This window comes from Anabrus simplex, chromosome 5 (assembly GCF_040414725.1).
Source record: "Anabrus simplex isolate iqAnaSimp1 chromosome 5, ASM4041472v1, whole genome shotgun sequence".
Classification (NCBI taxonomy): Eukaryota; Metazoa; Arthropoda; class Insecta; order Orthoptera; family Tettigoniidae; genus Anabrus; species Anabrus simplex.
This window is the reverse complement of record NC_090269.1, coordinates 237,681,129-237,701,566: the sequence shown is the minus strand read 5'-3', so window position 1 is coordinate 237,701,566 and position 20,438 is coordinate 237,681,129. Positions and strand designations below refer to the sequence as shown.

The window sequence follows — 20,438 nt, the reverse complement described above, 5'->3', positions numbered from 1 at the left end:
ACTTCTGTTCCATTTTTCAGTGTGTTAAGTACATAGCAGGGGGCGGGAAGCGCCTCTTTCTTCTCCAGCCGTTCAACACAAGGTAATGGCCGATTAATAACTTCTTTCTTTACTAGCTCAGCAGTTTAACCTTCGGGGCGGGTTCTAAGCGTTCAGCCATGTAACCTTTTCCTAAAATGTAACTACTCCTTTCATATATTCTCTTTTAAAACGACATATTGGGATAGAGAGTGCTAACCCTCTCGAGCTCCCACTCACATTGTCTTGAGGTGAACTTATTTTCTCAACCTATTTTTCGTTAATGTAAAACAAATTGTTCTTTTCTTAAGTCACCTCTTTAGCATGGGATTAGCCCTTGTATTAACGGCCTAGTGCCAAGTAGGTCTTAATCAAAGTGTATTAGGAGTGCAAGTTCGCCTCCTCTCAAATTGTTATTTTCGAGGTCATTTAATTAACCTGCTTTTCTTTTAATAGACCTCAGTAGATTGGGTATTTTACCCCTGTGTTTATGTCCGTTGAGGACAACTTGAAGGTGGAGTTTGGTGTGGCCTGGGAGAGGCTTAAATTTTGAGAGCGAGTGGCTCTTTTGAAAATTCTGGGTTGTATGCCTCATGGAGGTTTTTCAGTGTAATTTGGAGCAAGGGCTCCTAGGTATGAATGGGGTTTTCTCCCCCTCTGTTAAAACTTGTGTTTGAGGTAAAACTGAGCTGATTGCCCAAGCATTGTGAAGTCAGGGCGCGAAGCCCAAATTCTGTAAATATTGTAACTAACCCCTTTTGAATTGCTACTTTGTACCTGCCATGCTTGTTATTTCTTTGTTTTCGAAAAGAAAATATAACCTTGTTAATTTTTAAATTAATTTTACATTGCCCTATAATTTCGTAGCTTGAAACCCATTCACACCCGCACCTTCTTTCACCTCTACCTACCACGGAAAAATCCGTAACAATAACAATTATGTGGCAGTCCATAGAGTTGAGTACGTTTATTACGAAATATTGTATAATAATATGTACACAAAAGGAGTTAACATATTCCTTTTTGAGTTATAATTAAGCATTGCATCTGAGTTTGATAAGCAACACATTTCGTGGTGAATTACTGAACGATCACCTAATTTAACAACAAGCATAAACGTTTGAATATTTATAATGTTACTGACGAACCAGTTTCTGAATCAATATCATTAAGTGATTAGTACTAATTGTAAAATATTTCCTACGCATTCCCTATACCTTTCAAAAACAAGGAACACGGTATCTTATTTTGCAATAAACACATACCGTAAATAAACTGTTCACGGGCCCTTAATTAAGAGTGCACAACCTGGAAACGCCACAATAATGAATATACTGTTTTTAATCATTTATTTGAACGTAAAATTCCGAATTTACAGTCCCATTCAAAAACAAATATTAATGGTCATCTGGCCCCTAGGCAAGACTGACCTTGCCCCTAAGTACACTAGTGTCCAAAAGTTAAGCATAATCACTGAACGAGGCTATGCCGCCTGATAGGAATGTCAGAAGGATGGCTGAACAAACGGAAGCTGACTCACACACCATATATCTCACAACTTGTCCAAGAAAACAGGATCAGAAAGGTTCTGATAGCTAAGGTACACCTTTGACCACAACTAACAAAACTTGGCAATGTCTTCCACAACCAAATATGCTGTTAATAGGGTATATGGTTACCCCTAACGGCCACACACGCTTCGCAGCGACGCGGCATGCTCTCTATCAAATGGTCCAAGAGCTCTTGTGGCAGTCAATCCCATTCCTCCGAAAGGGCAATGCGAAGGTCTTGGAGGGTCCTGGGTGGAGGCTGGCGGAATGCAATTCGCCTCCCCAATGCATCCCAGGCATGTTCTATAGGATTCAGATCCGCAGATCTCGCTGTCCAGTCCATGCGATGAATATCTTTCCCAGCCAGAAATTCATCCACCAGAGCAGCGCGGTGCGATCGGGCATTATCGTCCATTAAGAGGAAGTCTGAACCAACCGCACTTCTGAATATTCGAACATGTGGTTTCAGTACCTCATCCCTGTACCTCTGAGCGTTAACAGTGTTCCTCGGACCAACCATGAAGGTGTGCAGGTCCGTACGGCCATTCAACATGATGCCGCCCCACACCATGACGCCACCACCATCCTACTGGTCCGGTTCCACGATGTTTCTGTGGTTGTATCGGCTACCCGGTTCTCTCCAGATTAATGTGCGACGGGAATCGTTCGGCAAACTGAAGCGGGATCATCTGTAAAGAGCACATGCCTCCATTAATTCATGATCCAGTTTCGATGTTGACGGCTCCACAGTAAATGGGCCCGTCTCTGTGCTGGAGTGAGCGGGACGCACACCGCTGGACGTCGGACAAACAGCCTTGCTGTTCTGAGCCTCAGGTACACAGTTTGCCGGGAAACGGTAACCCCAGTGACGGCTGCAAGCTCCGCCGACAATTGTCTTGCAGGTGCATTCCGATTTCGTCGGGCGGTTAAGGCCAGATATCGGTCCTGCTGTGGGGTGGTTACCCTTGGTCGACCTGGTACTGGCCTACGACTAACATCTCCTGTGTCTCGAAATCGTCTCCAAGCTTCGAAATGACACTCTGTGGCACATTCAAGGATACGGCGACTTCGGTCTGTGCCTGGCCTGCTTCCAAGCGGCCGAGTATTCTACCCTGCAAAACGGGGTCCAAATGGCGTCACCGAGCTCGATAGCTGCAGTCGCTTAAGTGCGGCCAGTATCCAGTATTCGGGAGATAGTAGGTTCGTACCCCACTGTCGGCAGCCCTGAAAATGGTTTTCCGTGGTTTCCCATTTTCACACCAAGCAAATGCTGGGGCTGTACCTTAATTGAGGCCACGGCCGTTTCCTTCCCACCCCTAGCCCTTTCCTGTCCCATCGTCGCCGTAAGACCTATCTGTGTCGGTGCGACGTAAAACAACTAGCAAACAAAAAAAGAAACCAAATGGCGTCGTTGTGCCATTATGTTGTCACGTTCACCAAGAGGCTGCACACCGCACACTATAACAGGGCAAACACGACTGAGGGAATATGGGGCGCAGGCACTGGCTGTGTTTACCTTGCGGTTACGCCGTTAGTCAAAGCAGGGAAAACTTATTTTCTGTACAGAGCGAACACGTAAAGTTGGTAGGTGCATATGTCGTGCGAGTTGCGGTCTATTTCCTGTTGCCCTGCTTACTCGTAACGTATGCTTAACTGTTGAACACTAGTGTAGTTAAACTAGCGCCGCGTAGTAAAGGAACACATTAACCACCACTTATCGACACACTACTTCAATTTCTATTCGTCCTGGTGTCAATGTGGAATGCGACACAACTCACAGCACTGCCGACTTAACGCGTCACTCTACTACAGTCTGTCTCACAATGTTTGAGAGACGGAGCACACAACATTTTCGAGGTTTGGTTTTAGTTACGCACTGTCTATATGAACAACTGTACGAAAGTTAACGTTGCTCAACTTACATAGTTCAGAAGAAATGTAACAAGCCTAACATATGATGCTCTTGCCTATTATTAGCAATATAATTTGAGTATCCCTTATTCTTCCCATATGCAAATACAAATATGTTACATCTCCCAGACACAGGGAGGCAAGTCACTTGATGGAAGAGATTGCGGGAAACGATTATACGTTTCGCAAACATGTTCCTTAAGCCCAGCAGCTCAGTGACTGCTGATCCAAAGCACGTGTCCACTTTGCTTGCTTGTTCTAGGTTTAGTGTGAATAAAAATAATACACAACGTGTATCAAGTATACTGTTTAATTAGTCGGAAGTTCAAACGTCCGTCCAGTATATGTGCGTGCCAGAAAGTGCCGTAATTTGAAACCATATTGTGTGAACCGTGATTAAACATACTGTAAAAAAGGAAAACCATTAACGAGTGGCGAGAAGACGTGTGTGTTAAATGTGTTTTCCAAATTTCGTGAAGAAAATCCTTGGAAGTACTCTGGATGAAGTAACACGTGCAGTGGCCGATGTAACTGGTATTTCTAAGGCAAGTATTTACCGTGCTAGGAAAGAACTTAAGGTTTATAGGAAACGGGTTACTCCTAAGAAAACGCGTAAAGTGCCAAAGCTAAATAAAAAATACGACAGATTTACAAAAGACGCTATCCGTAAAAAAATGTATGACCTCCTTTTAAGAAATGAAATACCAACTCTGAACAAAATATTACCTTCAGTTAATAGTGACGATTTGACTTTTCTCGTGCAACTCTTCACAGACTTTTAAAAATTATGAACTTCACTTATGTATCTCGAACTCGCCAGTGTGCGCTTACTGAAAAGGATAAATTAGTGCTGTGGAGAAGAAAGTATTTGCGTCAGATTAAGATATTTCGTGAAGAAGGCAGACCTATGTATTTCCTTGATGAAACTTCTGTAAATGCAGAGCACACTACTACGAAAATTTGGAAAGATTAAACTACAAAATCTAGCAAATATAGATTTGTTAGGGGATTATCGAATGGGTTGAAATCCCCCTCCGGGCAAGGGTAAACGGCTAATTGTTTTCCACATGGGAAATGAAAACGGCTTTGTGGAAGGGGGATTGTTGTTGTTCGAATTAATCATGAGGAAATGAGAAATGGTTTGTTGAAATTCTTCCCCGCCTAGAAAGTAATGCTGTGATTGTTTTAGACAATGCTCCCTGTCACTCTATTAAAGTCGAGAGAATTTCTAACAAGTTTTGGATGGTGATTTGGTGGGGATTTTTGTTTTAAGAGGAAGTACAACTAGGCAACCATCCTCTCTGAACAAATTAGTGGAAAAGAAATTGAAAATAAAAGAAAATTATTTATTTAACGAAGGAATTTGGAAACGCAGTACAAAATAAAACAAAGTATTGTTGAATTAGGCCGAAAAATTACTAACGAATCAAAGGGGAACGTGCGTTCCCTGAGAAACAGTGCACTTGTAATTTAAATACCCTTGATTAATCCACTGTCGCACATAAAGCGGACGACGAGATGGGCAGTAGTCGCGTCATCGGCTAGTATGCGTTCGAGTGTTTCCTGTAGGCCAAGGCTCCGTCTTAGGCCAGAGAGATCGGCGCACTCTGTGAGAATGTGCGCCACGGTGAAATCGGCACCACAAGAACACACTGGTTGATCTTCCCTTTTAGGAGATAAGAGTGTGTAGATCGTAAATGACCTATCCTCAACCTACACAATAGGCTACTATTGCCTCTCTCCGTGAAGGCCGGAAGGAGGACTGCCACACGGTGGTTGTCTTCTTAATTGCTCTCAGCTTGTTGGGAGTTCGGATAGCTAGCCACTCCGATTCCCAGGACGGCAAGATCTTTCGACGTAGCTGAGAACAGATATCTTTAGCAGACGCATTGATATGTCTAGGAGGTAAAAGTACCTCTTCCTTTGCAGCTTGCTCTGCAGGTTCGTTTCCCGCAATCCCAACGTGGCTTGGAAGCCACGAGAAAGTGATTCTGATGCCAGCATCACTTAACTTGGCTAGAAGGTCATGAATCTCCTACACCAGGGGGTGTTGCGAGAAACAGGTTTCAATAGACTTCAGAGAGCTTAACGAGTAGGTACACAATAAGAATGTGGCTTCTTTCGTCACCCAGTGCAAACTGCAGAGCTTCTCAGATGGAGTAAAGCTCCGCAGTATACACGCTACATATACTAGGAAGCGAGATCTTCGTGCTCATATCATCGTTGACGATGGAGCAACCAACATTATCTCCGATTTTAGAACCATCTGTGAAAATATGTCTCGCGCCCGGATATTGGTGAACGAAATCGTGGAAATATCTCCGATAAACGGAGGAATCCGTGTTCACCTTGGGTCCACGGGGTAGATCTAGACGTATTTCCGGTCGTCGAACTAACCACGGAGGTACCACGCTAAGAGTGTTCAAGACAACCACCAATATCTATAAGTAAATCACGACCGAAGTTATCAATTCGAAACCCGACCGGCCCTGTGGAATTCGGCCGGTCTTGGTACCTCTGGTGGTACTGGGTACTAAAGATGCATTGATAGCTTGGATGTAGCGGCATTTCACGGAAAATATAAACATACAGAACTGGGTAGACACGCAGGGAATTTGCTATGATCCGCAGTGAATTAAAGTTGAACTACTGGCACTAATACCACAACACATTCTTGATGCTTGTAACGAGTACCGAGTTAAAAGGGCCGCATCGGAGTCGGGACGACACGTATTAAGATTACCTCCGTATCATTGCTCCTTAAACACAATAGAACTTGTAAGGAGCTAGGTTAAGGGATAAATGGCTCGAAATAATGTCAATTTCACCATCAAGGACTTGATACTGTCACTGCTGACCGCTGGAAATCCTGTATCAACACGTTATCGATGAGGAGGAAGCTAATACGTAGAAGCTGGACTTGATACTGTCACTGCTGACCACTGGAAATCTTGTATCAACACGTTATCGATGAGGAGAAAGCTAATACGTAGAAGCTGGACTTGATAATGTCACTGCTGACCACTGGAAATCCCGTATCAACACGTTATCGATGAGGAGAAAGCTAATACGTAGAAGCTGGACTTGATACTGTCACTGCTGACCGCTGGAAATCCTGTATCAACACGTTATCGATGAGGAGGAAGCTAATACGTAGAAGCTGGACTTGATACTGTCACTGCTGACCGCTGGAAATCCTGTATCAACACGTTATCGATGAGGAGAAAGCTAATACGTAGAAGCTGGACTTGATACTGTCACTGCTGACCGCTGGAAATCCTGTATCAACACGTTATCGATGAGGAGGAAGCTAATACGTAGAAGCTGTACTTGATACTGTCACTGCTGACCGCTGGAAATCCTGTATCAACACGTTATCGATGAGGAGGAAGCTAATACGTAGAAGCTGGACTTGATACTGTCACTGCTGACCGCTGGAAATCCTGCATCAACACGTTATCGATGAGGAGAAAGCTAATACGTAGAAGCTGGACTTGATACTGTCACTGCTGACCACTGGAAATCCTGCATCAACACGTTATCGATGAGGAGAAAGCTAATACGTAGAAGCTGGACTTGATACTGTCACTGCTGACCACTGGAAATCCTGTATCAACACGTTATCGATGAGGAGTAAGCTAATACGTAGAAGCTGGACTTGATACTGTCACTGATGACCGCTGGAAATGCTGTATCAACACGTTATCGATGAAGAAGGAAGCTAATACGTAGAAGCTGGACTTGATACTGTCACTGCTGACCACTGGAAATCCTGTATCAACTCGTTATCGATGAAGAAGGAAGCTAATACGTAGAAGCTGGATGGCATTGCGGAGGAACAGTTTGTTATCAACTTGGCCGATGACACGGATACCGATGACAACACCGACATGGAAGGAATAGAACAACTGCAGGACAGGAGTAAACTGTGAGTCTTATTGCTACCCATTAATGCATGATCAATATTATTTTGTGGATTTATTGTTGTATGTTTCTGTTTAAACAGACAGCTGTTATTTTAATGAGTTTGTATATCTAATAGGGGTGCATTTTGGCTGGCGCGATATGTATATGACTAAACGTTAGGTCGTCCTTACCTTCAGTCTCTCTACTACAAAACTCAGAGCGGAAAATCGAATTGTCGTATCTCCTCTGTGATTTAAAAACCTTAATAATGAGTATTTTTGTTCAAGCGAAATAGTCTAATGAACGAAAGATATTTCTTTGGAACAGGTAGTATTTCAGAATACACGTGTTTGCGGTTGTTTCTTCGACTTTCAAACATGGTGAGACAGGCTGTAGTTAGCTCAGCGTAGATTAAGTTGGCCGTGATCGGAGCACCGCCGTCTCGATCCTCCTAGAAGAGGTTCTTAGTTCGAAGTCATGGCGATAGATGGAGAGCTGTGAAGAGCTGTGCACATCATGGAGAAGATGATACAATCACTTCGCTGAAACTCGTTATCGTGTGAGGCTCGTTGTAATAAGATATGTGTGGCGACAATTTCAGCTATTGAAATGTTACTTTTTCAATATCACTGTGAAAGATAGATAGAGATAGAGACTGGATATATGAATTATCTAGACTCACACGTAGCGCTGGTGCTCAGTAAAGAATAACGTCTCTCGCATCCGCCATGTTGCGGGCAGAAGGAAAGGAATTACTCTTTAGAAGGTGGTACATGCGTGTATTGGGTATTACTTATTTTTAATGTCCTTATTTTTTAGGATAATGAAAATGAATATCCACAACCTGTTTCCAGTCATTCGAACGGATCAGGAATAGAATTAATGAAGTTCCCATCCAGCAGCGAAGATAGGAATTGTGCCGGCTGTCGAAGCCTGTCGCACTTCTCTGGGGCAAAGAAATGACAAATGAAATGAAATTATTTTGAAGAGAGTTGCTGGAATGAAAGATGACAGGAAAAACCGGAGTACCCGGAGAAAAACTTGCCCCACCTCCGCTTTGTCCAGCACAAATCTCACATGGAGTGACCGGGATTTGAACCACGAAACCAAGCGGTGAGAGGCCGACGCGCTGTCGTCTGAGCCACGGAGGTTCGTTTCCTTTTAGGATAAATAATATGTATTCTTACTTGTGAAGAGAATCTATTTCAAATAGTGGTTTGCGTTAATTAAATTTGCTATGGTGACGTCTTGTGCTGATTATAACAATTCCAATTAAATCTATTTACGACCGAGTTGGAAGAAAGAAGAGTTGTATAAGGAAAGAGGACAGAAGAGACGAATTTAAGACGTCTGACACAAATAAATAGAATCATTGCTTGACTCAACAAGAACCTCGAAGTCACCACTCCAAGTTAAGTCACTTTTTTCTTCAAATGCTTTGGAATTGAGCGCAAAAATTCAGTTCACAAATTCAATTATTGTAAAGAAAGGAGCCTATTATGCAAATTATTATTTTGTAATAGAAGCAGTAACATCTTAATTATCTTAAAAATAGACGGTGGAAAGAACTAGGAAAAGAAACGTTGCCTCATTGCTATTTAAACATCCCACCATTTCACTTCTTACTCTCCGCGACTTCAGCAGCTAATTTGGAAATGATTAAAAGAACTAAGGTTTCCAAGTCGGTATCTTAATTCGTTCAAAAGGAAACATGCAATATTATAATTCAGTCCTATTCAAACTGTGCGGCGTGTTATGTCGTAACAAAATACCCTGAAGTTATTTTCGACTTCCATGTCCCTAATCCAAGATATAAGTGAAGTAGAGCGCAAAGGTAACGGTTTCAAGAATTTGGTGGTGAATGTCTTTTGAACAGTTCTTTTTAAACTAATTTTGTTGTAATTAAAATGGTTAAAAATAATAATTGTTACACATAATATGAAGAAGCACTATATGATAATAATGATATCGAAAGAAGGATGTCATTTTTGCTTCGGAAAAGTAACGGAGGTCTGCGTACTCCATCTTCTTGCACGGTATCAATATGCAGACTTTGTGAGAAGTCAGTAAGGATGCTATTGAAGAGGATAATGGCATTCCTCTTAAAACAAAATCACTGTATCAAGCCAAGGAAATGGTACTTTTGAAATATATGTAAATAACTATTATTATTATTATTATTATTATTATTATTATTATTATTATTATTATTATTATATAATTATTCTTATTATTCTTATTATTATTATTATATAATTATTCTTATTCTTATTCTTATTCTTATTATTATTATTATTATTATTATATAATTATTATTAATAATAATCATAATAATAATAATAATAATAATCATAATAATAATAATAATAATAATAATAATAATAATAATAATAATAATAATAATAATAATAATAATAATAATAATAATAATAAACATATGATTAAAATAACCAAATATGAATAAAGCAAAATACATAATCACCTCACGCTTTGGCGTCAATTGTAATTTAATTAAACATAAATTAATAGCAATAATAATAATTAACAACCATTGCACTGCGTTGAGCGCCATTTGTAATACGACTAAAATAAATGAATACATATTGAAATAAAATTAATTGAATTGCAATCAATTAATCGAAATGCTCGTAGTATGGGCGCCTGAGTTCACCAGAATGGACCACTCAAATTTTAATAAAGCATGATAATTCTCTCTCCTAGGGCATGTGCATAAATCTGCGTACTGGTTCATCTGTTTCAGGCCTTGCCTAACCTTCTGAATACGACTACATAGGTAGGAACTGCACTTAGGTTCATCAATAACTCCACTGATTCTAAAATAACTAACTATATTTTGATTAATATCCGTGCATGAGGACCTAATCAACACACCAAAATATATATAAAATACATTCACAAAATACTGCTGGAAGACTTCATATTTACAACAACAACAACAAGACAGTGAGAAACCAAACGCGAGGAGCAAGCTAACATTTGTAGTCAGACCGTTGAACATTAATTACAAACCACATATATGTAGATAAATACACTTCACTGTCTCTGTGCATCGATAAAACTTGCATATTCTCACAATTGGCACTTGTTATATCACACAGATACTGTACCATTATAATACTGTGTTCACTGACTCTAACACTTGGTTTAAAGATACCTTCACTCGAGCACACACGCTTGTTCTTGCAGACCATCAATTACGGAAAGTCTGAAATACGGCACCTCATAGCTCTCACCAACATGTAAGATACCAAGCGGCCACACGTGATAAAATACCAAGTGCCTAGGCACTCCACAGATCGTAAGTCAGCACCACACATTACATTACACAAAATTTCACGTTAACCACGTTTAACAAAAGTTTTATGGCAAGTCATGCTTCACCAAAGTTTGAAGTCAAGTCCTCTCAGCCGTTTTCTCACATGCCTATATAAGACTCAGCTTCCCCTTACTCTCATATGATACGTCTAGATTGGTCCTGGCCATCCAATCACGAGTGAAAGATCCTTTTGCCATACCAAGACCACGCCACAAACCTTTTCCGGGTCCCAAGACTATAACAACAAGACCACCTCATCGGACTCTGGACTATCCGCACGACTCGCGCAACTTTCCGAGTTGTAAATAGCACTGTTTTCCCATCCGCTTGAACAAAACAAATTATTCATGTCACATATGAAGACCTTCCAGCTATAAATATTAAGAATAAATATACAAATGAAATAATAATAATAATAATAATAATAATAATAATAATAATAATACGAATAATGACAATAATATACACTGACTGACAGAGCAAATGCAACACCAAGAAGGAGTGGTTCGAAAGGGATGAAAGTTGGGGAAAAAACAGAGACGGCACGGACGAATAATTGATGTTTATTTCAAACCGATATGCAGGTTACACAATGCGCACGGCATCGACTCAGTAGGATGTAGGACCACCGCGAGCGGCGATGCACGCAGAAACACGTCGAGGTACAGAGTCAATAAGAGTGCGGATGGTGTCCTGAGGGATGGTTCTCCATTCTCTGTCAACCATTTGCACACAGTTGATCGTCCGTACGAGGCTGGGGCAGAATTTGCAAACGGCGTCCAATGAGATCCCACACGTGTTCGATTGGTGAGAGATCCGGAGAGTACGCTGGCCACGGAAGCATCTGTACACCTCGTAGAGCCTGTTGGGAGATCCGAGCAGTGTGTGGGCGGGCATTATCCTGCTGAAACAGAGCATTGAGCAGCCCCTGAAGGTACGGGAGTGCCACCGGCCGCAGCACATGCTGCACGTAGCGGTGGGCATTTAACGTGCCTTGAATACGCACTACAGGTGACGCGGAATCATACGCAATAGCGCCCCAAACCATGATGCCGCGTTGTCTAGCGGTAGGGCGCTCCACAGTTACTGCCGGATTTGACCTTTCTCCACGCCGACGCCACATTCGTCTGCGGTGACTATCACTGACAGAACAGAAGCGTGACTCATCGGAGAACACGACGTTCCGCCATTCCCTCATCCAAGTCGCTCTAGCCCGGCACCATGCCAGGCGTGCACGTCTATGCTGTGGAGTCAATGGTAGTCTTCTGAGCGGACAGCGGACGCCGGGAGTGCAGGCCTCCTTCAACCAATCGACGGGAAATTGTTCTGGTCGATATTGGAACAGCCAGGGTGTCTTGCACATGCTGAAGAATGGCGGTTGACGTGGCGTGCGGGGCTGCCACCGCTTGGCGGCGGATGCGCCGATCCTCGCCTGCTGACGTCACTCGGGCTGCGCCTGGACCCCTCGCACGTGCCACATGTCCCTGCGCCAACCATCTTCGCCACAGGCGCTGCACCGTGGACACATCCCTATGGGTATCGGCTGCGATTTGACGAAGCGACCAACCTGCCCTTCTCAGCCCGATCACCATACCCCTCGTAAAGTCGTCTGTCTGCTGGAAATGCCTCCGTTGACGGCGGCCTGGCATTCTTAGCTATACACGTGTCCTGTGGCACACGACAACACGTTCTACAATGACTGTCGGCTGAGAAATCACGGTACGAAGTGGGCCATTCGCCAACGCCGTGTCCCATTTATCGTTCGCTACGTGCGCAGCACAGCGGCGCATTTCACATCATGAGCATACCTCAGTGACGTCAGTCTACCCTGCAATTGGCATAAAGTTCTGACCAGTCCTTCTTGGTGTTGCATTTGCTCTGTCAGTCAGTGTATCTTACTTCAGAATACAGTGCGAGGGTGTGATATATGTACTATCACACTTTTACAACTCAGAAGTTATATTCCACAAATTGCATGCCTATGCCCTCGAAAAATGAATTCCACGAAAATCATATACTAAAGGGTACTTTTACAACTCAGAAGTTAAATTCCACAAATTGCACGCCTATGCCCTCGGAAATGAATTCCCAGAAAATCGCATAATAAAGTTTGTACGCTTAGTAGTACATTAAGTTCATATGCCTTCACACCATAAAAGCATTGCTTAAGGAAGGGATTAAGCAACATTTAAGCAGCTCCATCGTACTTATGAATCAATACTTCTGCTAGCCTATATAGGCTACCTTGTCAAATTTGAATTGTTTTATAGTATTTGACCATGTTGTAAATTAAACATGCGTACTTCAGTAAGACGTAAATTTCACTGTATCGGCACTGTAGTTTTATATAAGCATTTCAGTATGTCTTGAAAACTCTTGCCGATGTTTTCTTTTAAGTAAATGTTTTATTTCACATTCTTCAGCGATTTAGCTTCGTCTTCTCTGCGACCACAGTATGACAGCGCATACCCTACATGTTTCTATTTGTGACGCTTTCTTTCTTCTACATAGCCAGTAGTGCAGGGACTTCGTTGTCACCAACATATTCTTTCAGTTCCAACTACGACTCCTTTATACCTGGACCTCTAATGTTAACAGAAACAACAGAAATCAGATCAAGAGCGCCAAAATATCTAGTGCAGATTTAAACTAGGATCACAATATCTTATTAGCCTCCTTACACCTTCGGTTGAAGAAATATCGATTTAGAAGAAAGAATGTTCATGTTTAAACTCGAAAGTTCCTCTATCAAACTATGAAAGCTGAAATCTAGTCAGCGTTAACTAGGAAACTTAAAAGAATTATATAGGACTCTACCGATGCTGAAGCTATATGACAACAGGGTAAAGAAGCAACTAATGCAGTATCACAATAAAAATTTAAGAGTACCTTCTGAAAGCAGGGTAAACGAGGAGTAAATGGCGGATGATATTTTACAGATGATAGATGTACGGAGAAGCCACAAGATCAAGAACGCCTTGAAATATATGAAATGACTGACGAAAATACGGACAAAGGTAAGAGCCGCAAAAGAGGAACCGCTTTCTCGAGTATTCAACGAAATAGAAGACCTCGACAGAAAACATTACACCTTCAACATGTTCAAAATTGTGAAGCAAGCAGCTGGACTGTACAGGAATAGGCACGGTACCGGCATAATCATGGATAATAATGGCAAAATCCTGGTAAGCACCAACGAGAAACTAAGAGAATAAGAAGAGTACGTTGAATAGATTTTTTCTCTGACAACTCTGGTTCCATGGATGACGATCGTATGGATATCATTAGGAGCGAAGTGGAGTATTCCTTGAATTCATCTAAAGCTACTGGGATAGATTACATATACGTGTAAGTGGTCAAGTTGCTTAAGGAGGAACAATGCCTCACGCTGTTAGTTGACCGTTATAATAACATAACACACAAATGTAATGTAACAAAAACTTTCCAGTCTGTCAGACACACTGCAATTACAATATAAATTATAACACTAGAAATATATCTGTAAAAATACACACTATTATACCAAAGAATGCCATGTCTCGTGCAACAAGAATATGCTGAGATTCTATCGAATCACTTAAAACATGCTTATGTATGTACAGTATTATCTGCGTTGCGTAAGCTTGTCAATGATAGAGCGTTTAGTGATACCATGAACCAGTAATGACAAAAAGTAAGTTTACAAGTATTGATATAATGAAAAACTTACTTACTTATCTAGACTGCCTATGCTAAGTCCGTTGTCACCAAATACTGTACTATTTCAGGACTCTGGTCGTGGAAAGTTTTGGATAAAGCACACTGCTCGCGGAGAGGGTGGGGGGGAAGCATGGGAGACTACATGCCTTATGGGCTTTTACTTCTATTGGTGTTACCCATTTTAGTTCTACATGTATATAAAAATTATAATGAATTCCTATCAAAATGTATAATTTTTCTTATGAAACAAGCATTGGTTGTGCCATACAATACCAAGGAAGACGTAAAAACATTTTGATATATTTGAGTTTATCCTTTTAAATATCGTATATGCGGTTCAGTACACGGAACAGCCGGCCATGCTTGTCGCATTGCGCGCCACATTTCAGCGTGTAGTGCGGAAGTGTGTACAGTAGTCAACACGTGTAATAACTCAGCTTAACCACTGCGAATCATCATTGGTGAGGTCAGTGCGGCATGTTTCCCTTTTTGTGTGTGTCACTCATTACAGTGATTGGTTATGTAAGGGAGATATTCGGCAGAGTGAAGTGATCGTCTTCCTGGGGCGCATAATGTTTTGTTATAAATACAGTATATTGTGTTTCATTTTTCGTGTATTGCATTGCTTTTTGTTGTGTGTATCGTGTATTATCTTTTTTCTGTTTAGTATTTTATATAATCAATCAGCGAGTAATACACTTAAATTATAGCTGAACATGTGAAAAGGAGAAGTAGTGAAGTTGTCAGGAGAAAGGAATGGCAAATGGTGCTTAATTCATTTTCATATTTGGAAACAAAGCATCCAGGACGAAGTGTAAACTGGGTAGTAGATAAAGCCGCAAAGTTTTTAGGAATTTCGAGGTCTTCTGTCTTCAAAATAAGGAAGGAAGCCAGCGAAGGGCCATTCCAGAGTCCCAGCAAGAAGCGGGAAAGGAACGCAGTAATTCCAGACTCATTAAATACGATGATTTTGTCAGAAGTGGAATACGGCGCACTGTTCATGAATTCTATTTTAGAGATGAACCGCCAACTCTGAACACAATCCTCACTTTCGTAAACAGCAACCCCGAAATACCTGATTTTAAGAAATCATGCGAATAGGTCATTCAGCGTTCTGTATTTTATGTTGCGGAAGAATATTTAAGTTATCATATTTTGTGATAAACATGAAGCCCTTGCATCTGTTGTCACTTACGAGTATATTTATCTGAAATGAGCTGAAGGATACATCACCGAGATAGAGATATCTCGCCGTCAGCTTCCTGTGTTGAAACCACAGAGTATTTGCCTTAATAATGAAATGTTTCTGGGGGCTAATAGACTCAGCACTGCGCCTCCTTAAAGCAACAACGATAATGAAACTTTCTCAGATATAAGAAACAAGACAATCATTTCGGTTTCTGGGCATGCATGTTATTATTATTATTATTAGTATTATTATTATTAGTATTATTATTATTATTATTATTATTATTATTATTATTATTATTATTATTATTATTATTATTTAGTTTGCATCCCTGCATGTTCAAACTCTTACTCTATTTCGAATGATACAGTCAGTGGCTATTATCCTTAGAAACGTTATGGCAAAACGAAATGTCATGACTGTAATTTCATTAATTCATTAATGACTGGAGATAATCTGGCATTTACAACAGCTGTACCAAGCGATGTATAATTTTATGTCATCACTGTATTTCACAAGCAGTGTCCGAGCCTCGGTGAGTGAGCGAGTATGGCAACAGTGGAAGGCAGCAGGCCCATAAGGCCTGTAGTCTTTTCTTAACTCTGGATGCTCTATAGATGTTAAACTCGAGTATACTGTACCGTGGAGAGGGGAGGGGGAAGTAGGGTGGAGCGAGTGGAGTGCTGTGGAACCTTCTATCAACTCTTGAGAGGGGAGAGAAGGTTATTAACCTACTTCATGTTAAATGTACTTTTATGTAATATGAATGAATGCAAATTAATTATTTAGGGTGAGTAAAGTAAGGAATTGAAATAGAGACTAAGTATTAAATATTATTATGATAAAAACTAATTTAAGGAGTAAATGTTGTCCAGATGTTATGTGACAGAGCGATGAGGGGGATTTTTTTAAAGTGTGTATTGTCATTTAGGTCAGTTACATTAGCATTTTTGCTATGTAAATTTCGATTGCTTCCTTTATATTCAAAGATTTACTTTTATTTTCGATGTGTAAAATTTTTAGATCTGTGTCGATGTCTGTGAAATGGTGTGAACAGTCGTATATGTGCTCCCTGAAGGCTGAATGCCGATTATATCTGATCGCGTTTTTGTGTTCTTTGCATCTTGTATGGAAATGACGTTTCGTTTGACCTACGGGTATATATGTGGCATTGCAGTTAGGTTCTTGCACTTGAGTTCATATACTCGGGACCTCTGTGACCAAAGGCCGGCACGCTAACCATTTAGCCATGGAGCCGGATTTTAACATGGAAATAAAGCGTTTCCAGAGCAATGTCCACATAACATATTGTATTCTTCTACGTACGAGGAATATGTCCTGTAAGTTTGCCCTGCATTACTGTTACATGTATTCAGTGGATCAATCTCATGGAGTGTAGCGATACTTTTCACCCAGTGGATGAAATCTCTCGAGCTTGCTGGCTCACTACTGACCTTCCAAGTGCGTGAAGCTTGAAAATGTCGGACACAGTTTCCAGGAAATACTGGGGAGCGAGGAATCGAATTAGACCACGGTCTACAAACTCGGAAGATACATTCATCATGACTTTCTTTCTTCCTTAATCTGTTTACCTTCCATGGTTGGTTTTCCCTCGGACTCAGCGAGGGATCCAACCTCTACCGCCTCAAGGGCAGTGTCCTGGAGCGGGAGACTTTGGGTCACGGGAATACAACTGGGAAGAATGACCAGTACCTCACCCAGGCGGCCTCACCTGCTATGCTGAACAGAGGCCTTGTGGATGGATGGGAAAATTGAAAGGGATAGACAAGGAAGAGGAAAATAAGCGGCCGTGGCCTTAAATTACGTACCATTCCGGCATTTGCCTGGAGAAGAAGTGGGCAATCACAGAAAACCACTTCGAGGATGGCTGAGGAGGGTATCGAACCCCCTCCCCATCTTTACTCAGTTGACCTCCTGCGGCTGAGTGGACCCCTTTCCAGCCCTTGTACCGCTTTTAAAATTTCGAACCCAGGCCTCATGGGGTGGCAGCTAATCACGTTAACCATTACACCACAGAGGTGGACTTCATCGTGACACTAGCCGTAAAAGCTGTCGTTTTCATGTAGTGATCAAGCTACTACTTTCTTCTTTCTTTTCTTTTTCTACCGCTTTTTCCCACACCTGTGGGGTCGCGGGTGCGAACTGCGTCGCACATGTGGATTTGGCCCTGTTTTACGGCCAGATGCCCTTCCTAACGCCAACCCTGTATGGAGGGATGTAATCGCTATTGCGTGTTTCTGTGGTGGTTGGTAGTGTAGTATGTTGTCTGAATATGATGAGAAGAGTGTTGGGACGGACACATACACCCAGTCCCCGAGCCAGAAGAATTAATCACAAGCGATTAAAATCCCCGACCCGGCCGGGAATCGAACCCGGGACCCTCAGAACCGAAGGCCAGTACGCTGACCATTCAGCCAACGAGTCGGACTAGTGATCAAGCTACTACTGTGGGTAAAAATAAAGGCAATATATAATTTTTCCACATAACACATTTTTTTCTACGGAAGAAGACTTACACCTATTTAAGCTTTGTACCTCCTCACAATTTTACTATGTCTCTTTCTTTCTAGTGGTGTCGTTGGGAGGTCGACATGGCCAACAATCGGCTTCTTGAAGAGTCTCGCAACTTCTTGGTTCTGATCGAGCTGGAGCCTTTGGACCACAGTAAGATCCCACGACATGTCAAGATGCTTATGGCGACCAGGACGTACTTGGAATGGCCTCGGGACAACAATGAGCGAACGCTTCAGCACGTCCGCAAGAGGCTGACGAAAGCGCTGGGAAAGAGCATCTTCCAGGTCACCCACCGAATTAAAGAGGTCGACGAGGCAGATATTTTATTGTGATCATCGATTCCCATACAAGACTGCAAAAGGAACAAGGCGACACTTAGCAAAAGACCAATTCGTCGTCAATTTATGATAAAAACCAAATGTTACAAAATACTGTCTATCAAAAACATTGTTTATATCAACAAATGGTCCTTGCCTCCTTAAATTTGTCACCTTCTCTGTCAAAACAACGCACTCAGCTTCCCCCGAGACGGCGAGCAACCGGAAAAGGCTCTAGCCACAGTTACAAGCTCATACCTACTTCAAGGGATATATGCACTCAGGTCCAATCTGCCCCCTATTACATCTTCTTTGACTGGAATACTAGCAGATAGGCCATTTCGGAGAGCTGCGCCGCCATTGGCTGGTGCGCGTGACGTCACCCTGAGGATAGTGCTACCGCCAGATTCAAATGTCTTATTTACTGTATGTGCTATAGGTCACAGTTAGCTGAGTGTTTCCTGAGTTAATCTTGTTAGTTATTTTAATTACACTCCACTTAATCATTAAACACAGAATTCATATATCTTTTAAGGACATAACATCCATCATTTGAAATTAATACGGAAACATAGTTCCTCAAATCTATAGCTGAAATGATACACGTACACTCACAGCGGCGATTGCGAAATTGAAAAAAGTTTTATGAAGAAAGTACTCGAACTAATAAGCACATAAATGAGATAAACACTGAATTCAGCACTTTTTAACAGAAAGGACAATTAGAATCCAACTTACTATCGTTAACTATCACAGTTTAAAAAGAAAGAAAAATACGAAAGTTATGTGGCATGTAGGTCACAGGAAATGCAATAATTTAAGAATACTTTGTTATACATCTAGCATAATGAACAGAGGAATAAGTGATATCACTGGCGTAGTACGCATGGTCCGCCGCAGCGTAGCGCTGGCTCCGACCTTGGCTTCAAGTTAGCACCAGCACTTAGGAGACTTTTAAACCCTTGCGACCTGTTTTACATGTTAAAACACCATAAGAGAACCTCTTATGCACTAATAAGTTCGACATTTCCACTTACTTATTGTGCCCAGTTATAGTTTAATAAATCGTCTCCTGTACTAGTCCAGTTTTGTCAGGCACACATGGCAACATAAATTCAAGATGAAATCGTCATCTAAAAGTAGGCCTAAATACAAAATTTTTGGAACCAGTAAGCAAATTACCAACCTAAAATATAATTATTACAATGTATCATATACACATAAGCAGTCACAGATATTAATTAATCTAAGTTCATTAGAGAAAAATAATGTCTTCATATAGTACAATAATTCAGGGACAGCAGTAAGACTGTATACAGGTGTCAACAAATCATGAACTGAGATGATGATGTGATTATGATGATCATCATCACGATGATGATTATATCAACAGTTTCAAATTAATAGTAAATGAAGTTCAACAAGTATCACCATCTCGTGATCTGAAATCAAATTATCAAATCTGTAGGGCAAGTTTGTTCTTGAGGGAACTGACTCCTAAGTAGGCCTATAAGTGCTGATGGAATTCACTTGATAAATAAGAACAATAACATAGTCATTCCATTTTATGAAGCAAAAACAATGCTGTTAGAATAAAGATGATGTTAAAGCATGTAAGAAATTATAGGAAATTGGATGCAAATCAACAGGGCACGAATAAAATACCACACCACAAGGTTATGTAAGCCAATCTTATCTTAAGCGCAGCATAAACTCACCATCATGCAAAAAATTGAAAATGTACAAATGTATAAGAGAATAACATGTGTAAGTAAAGCTGAGAGGTCTTTTAATTCTTACCTTTAGTTCGATACCTTAGAAAATGTCCTGGTAGATTTTGACATTTTCCCTGATCTTAGTTCCTTCCGGAGTTCCTTCATCTTTAAGTACGTAGAAATGACAATTCATGTACGGTAGTGAAAGATCAATTTTGGTACAGTCTCCATGTCATGTTGTTCATTACACCCCAAGCCTGA

At 41.2% G+C, this 20,438-nt stretch overlaps 1 protein-coding gene across 1 annotated transcript in view; it reads left to right on the top strand.

The window, feature by feature from the left end:
* The window catches only part of LOC136874465 (toll-like receptor 2 type-2), an 88,306-nt gene extending 69,761 nt beyond the window's left edge, over positions 1-18,545 (top strand). Inside the window, exon 3 of the mRNA XM_067148095.2 lies at positions 18,202-18,545. Within this exon, the coding sequence (XP_067004196.2) occupies positions 18,202-18,477 (276 nt within the window). The 3' untranslated portion in view covers positions 18,478-18,545. The remainder of the gene's footprint in view (positions 1-18,201) is intronic.
* Positions 18,546-20,438: the final 1,893 nt, after the last annotated feature.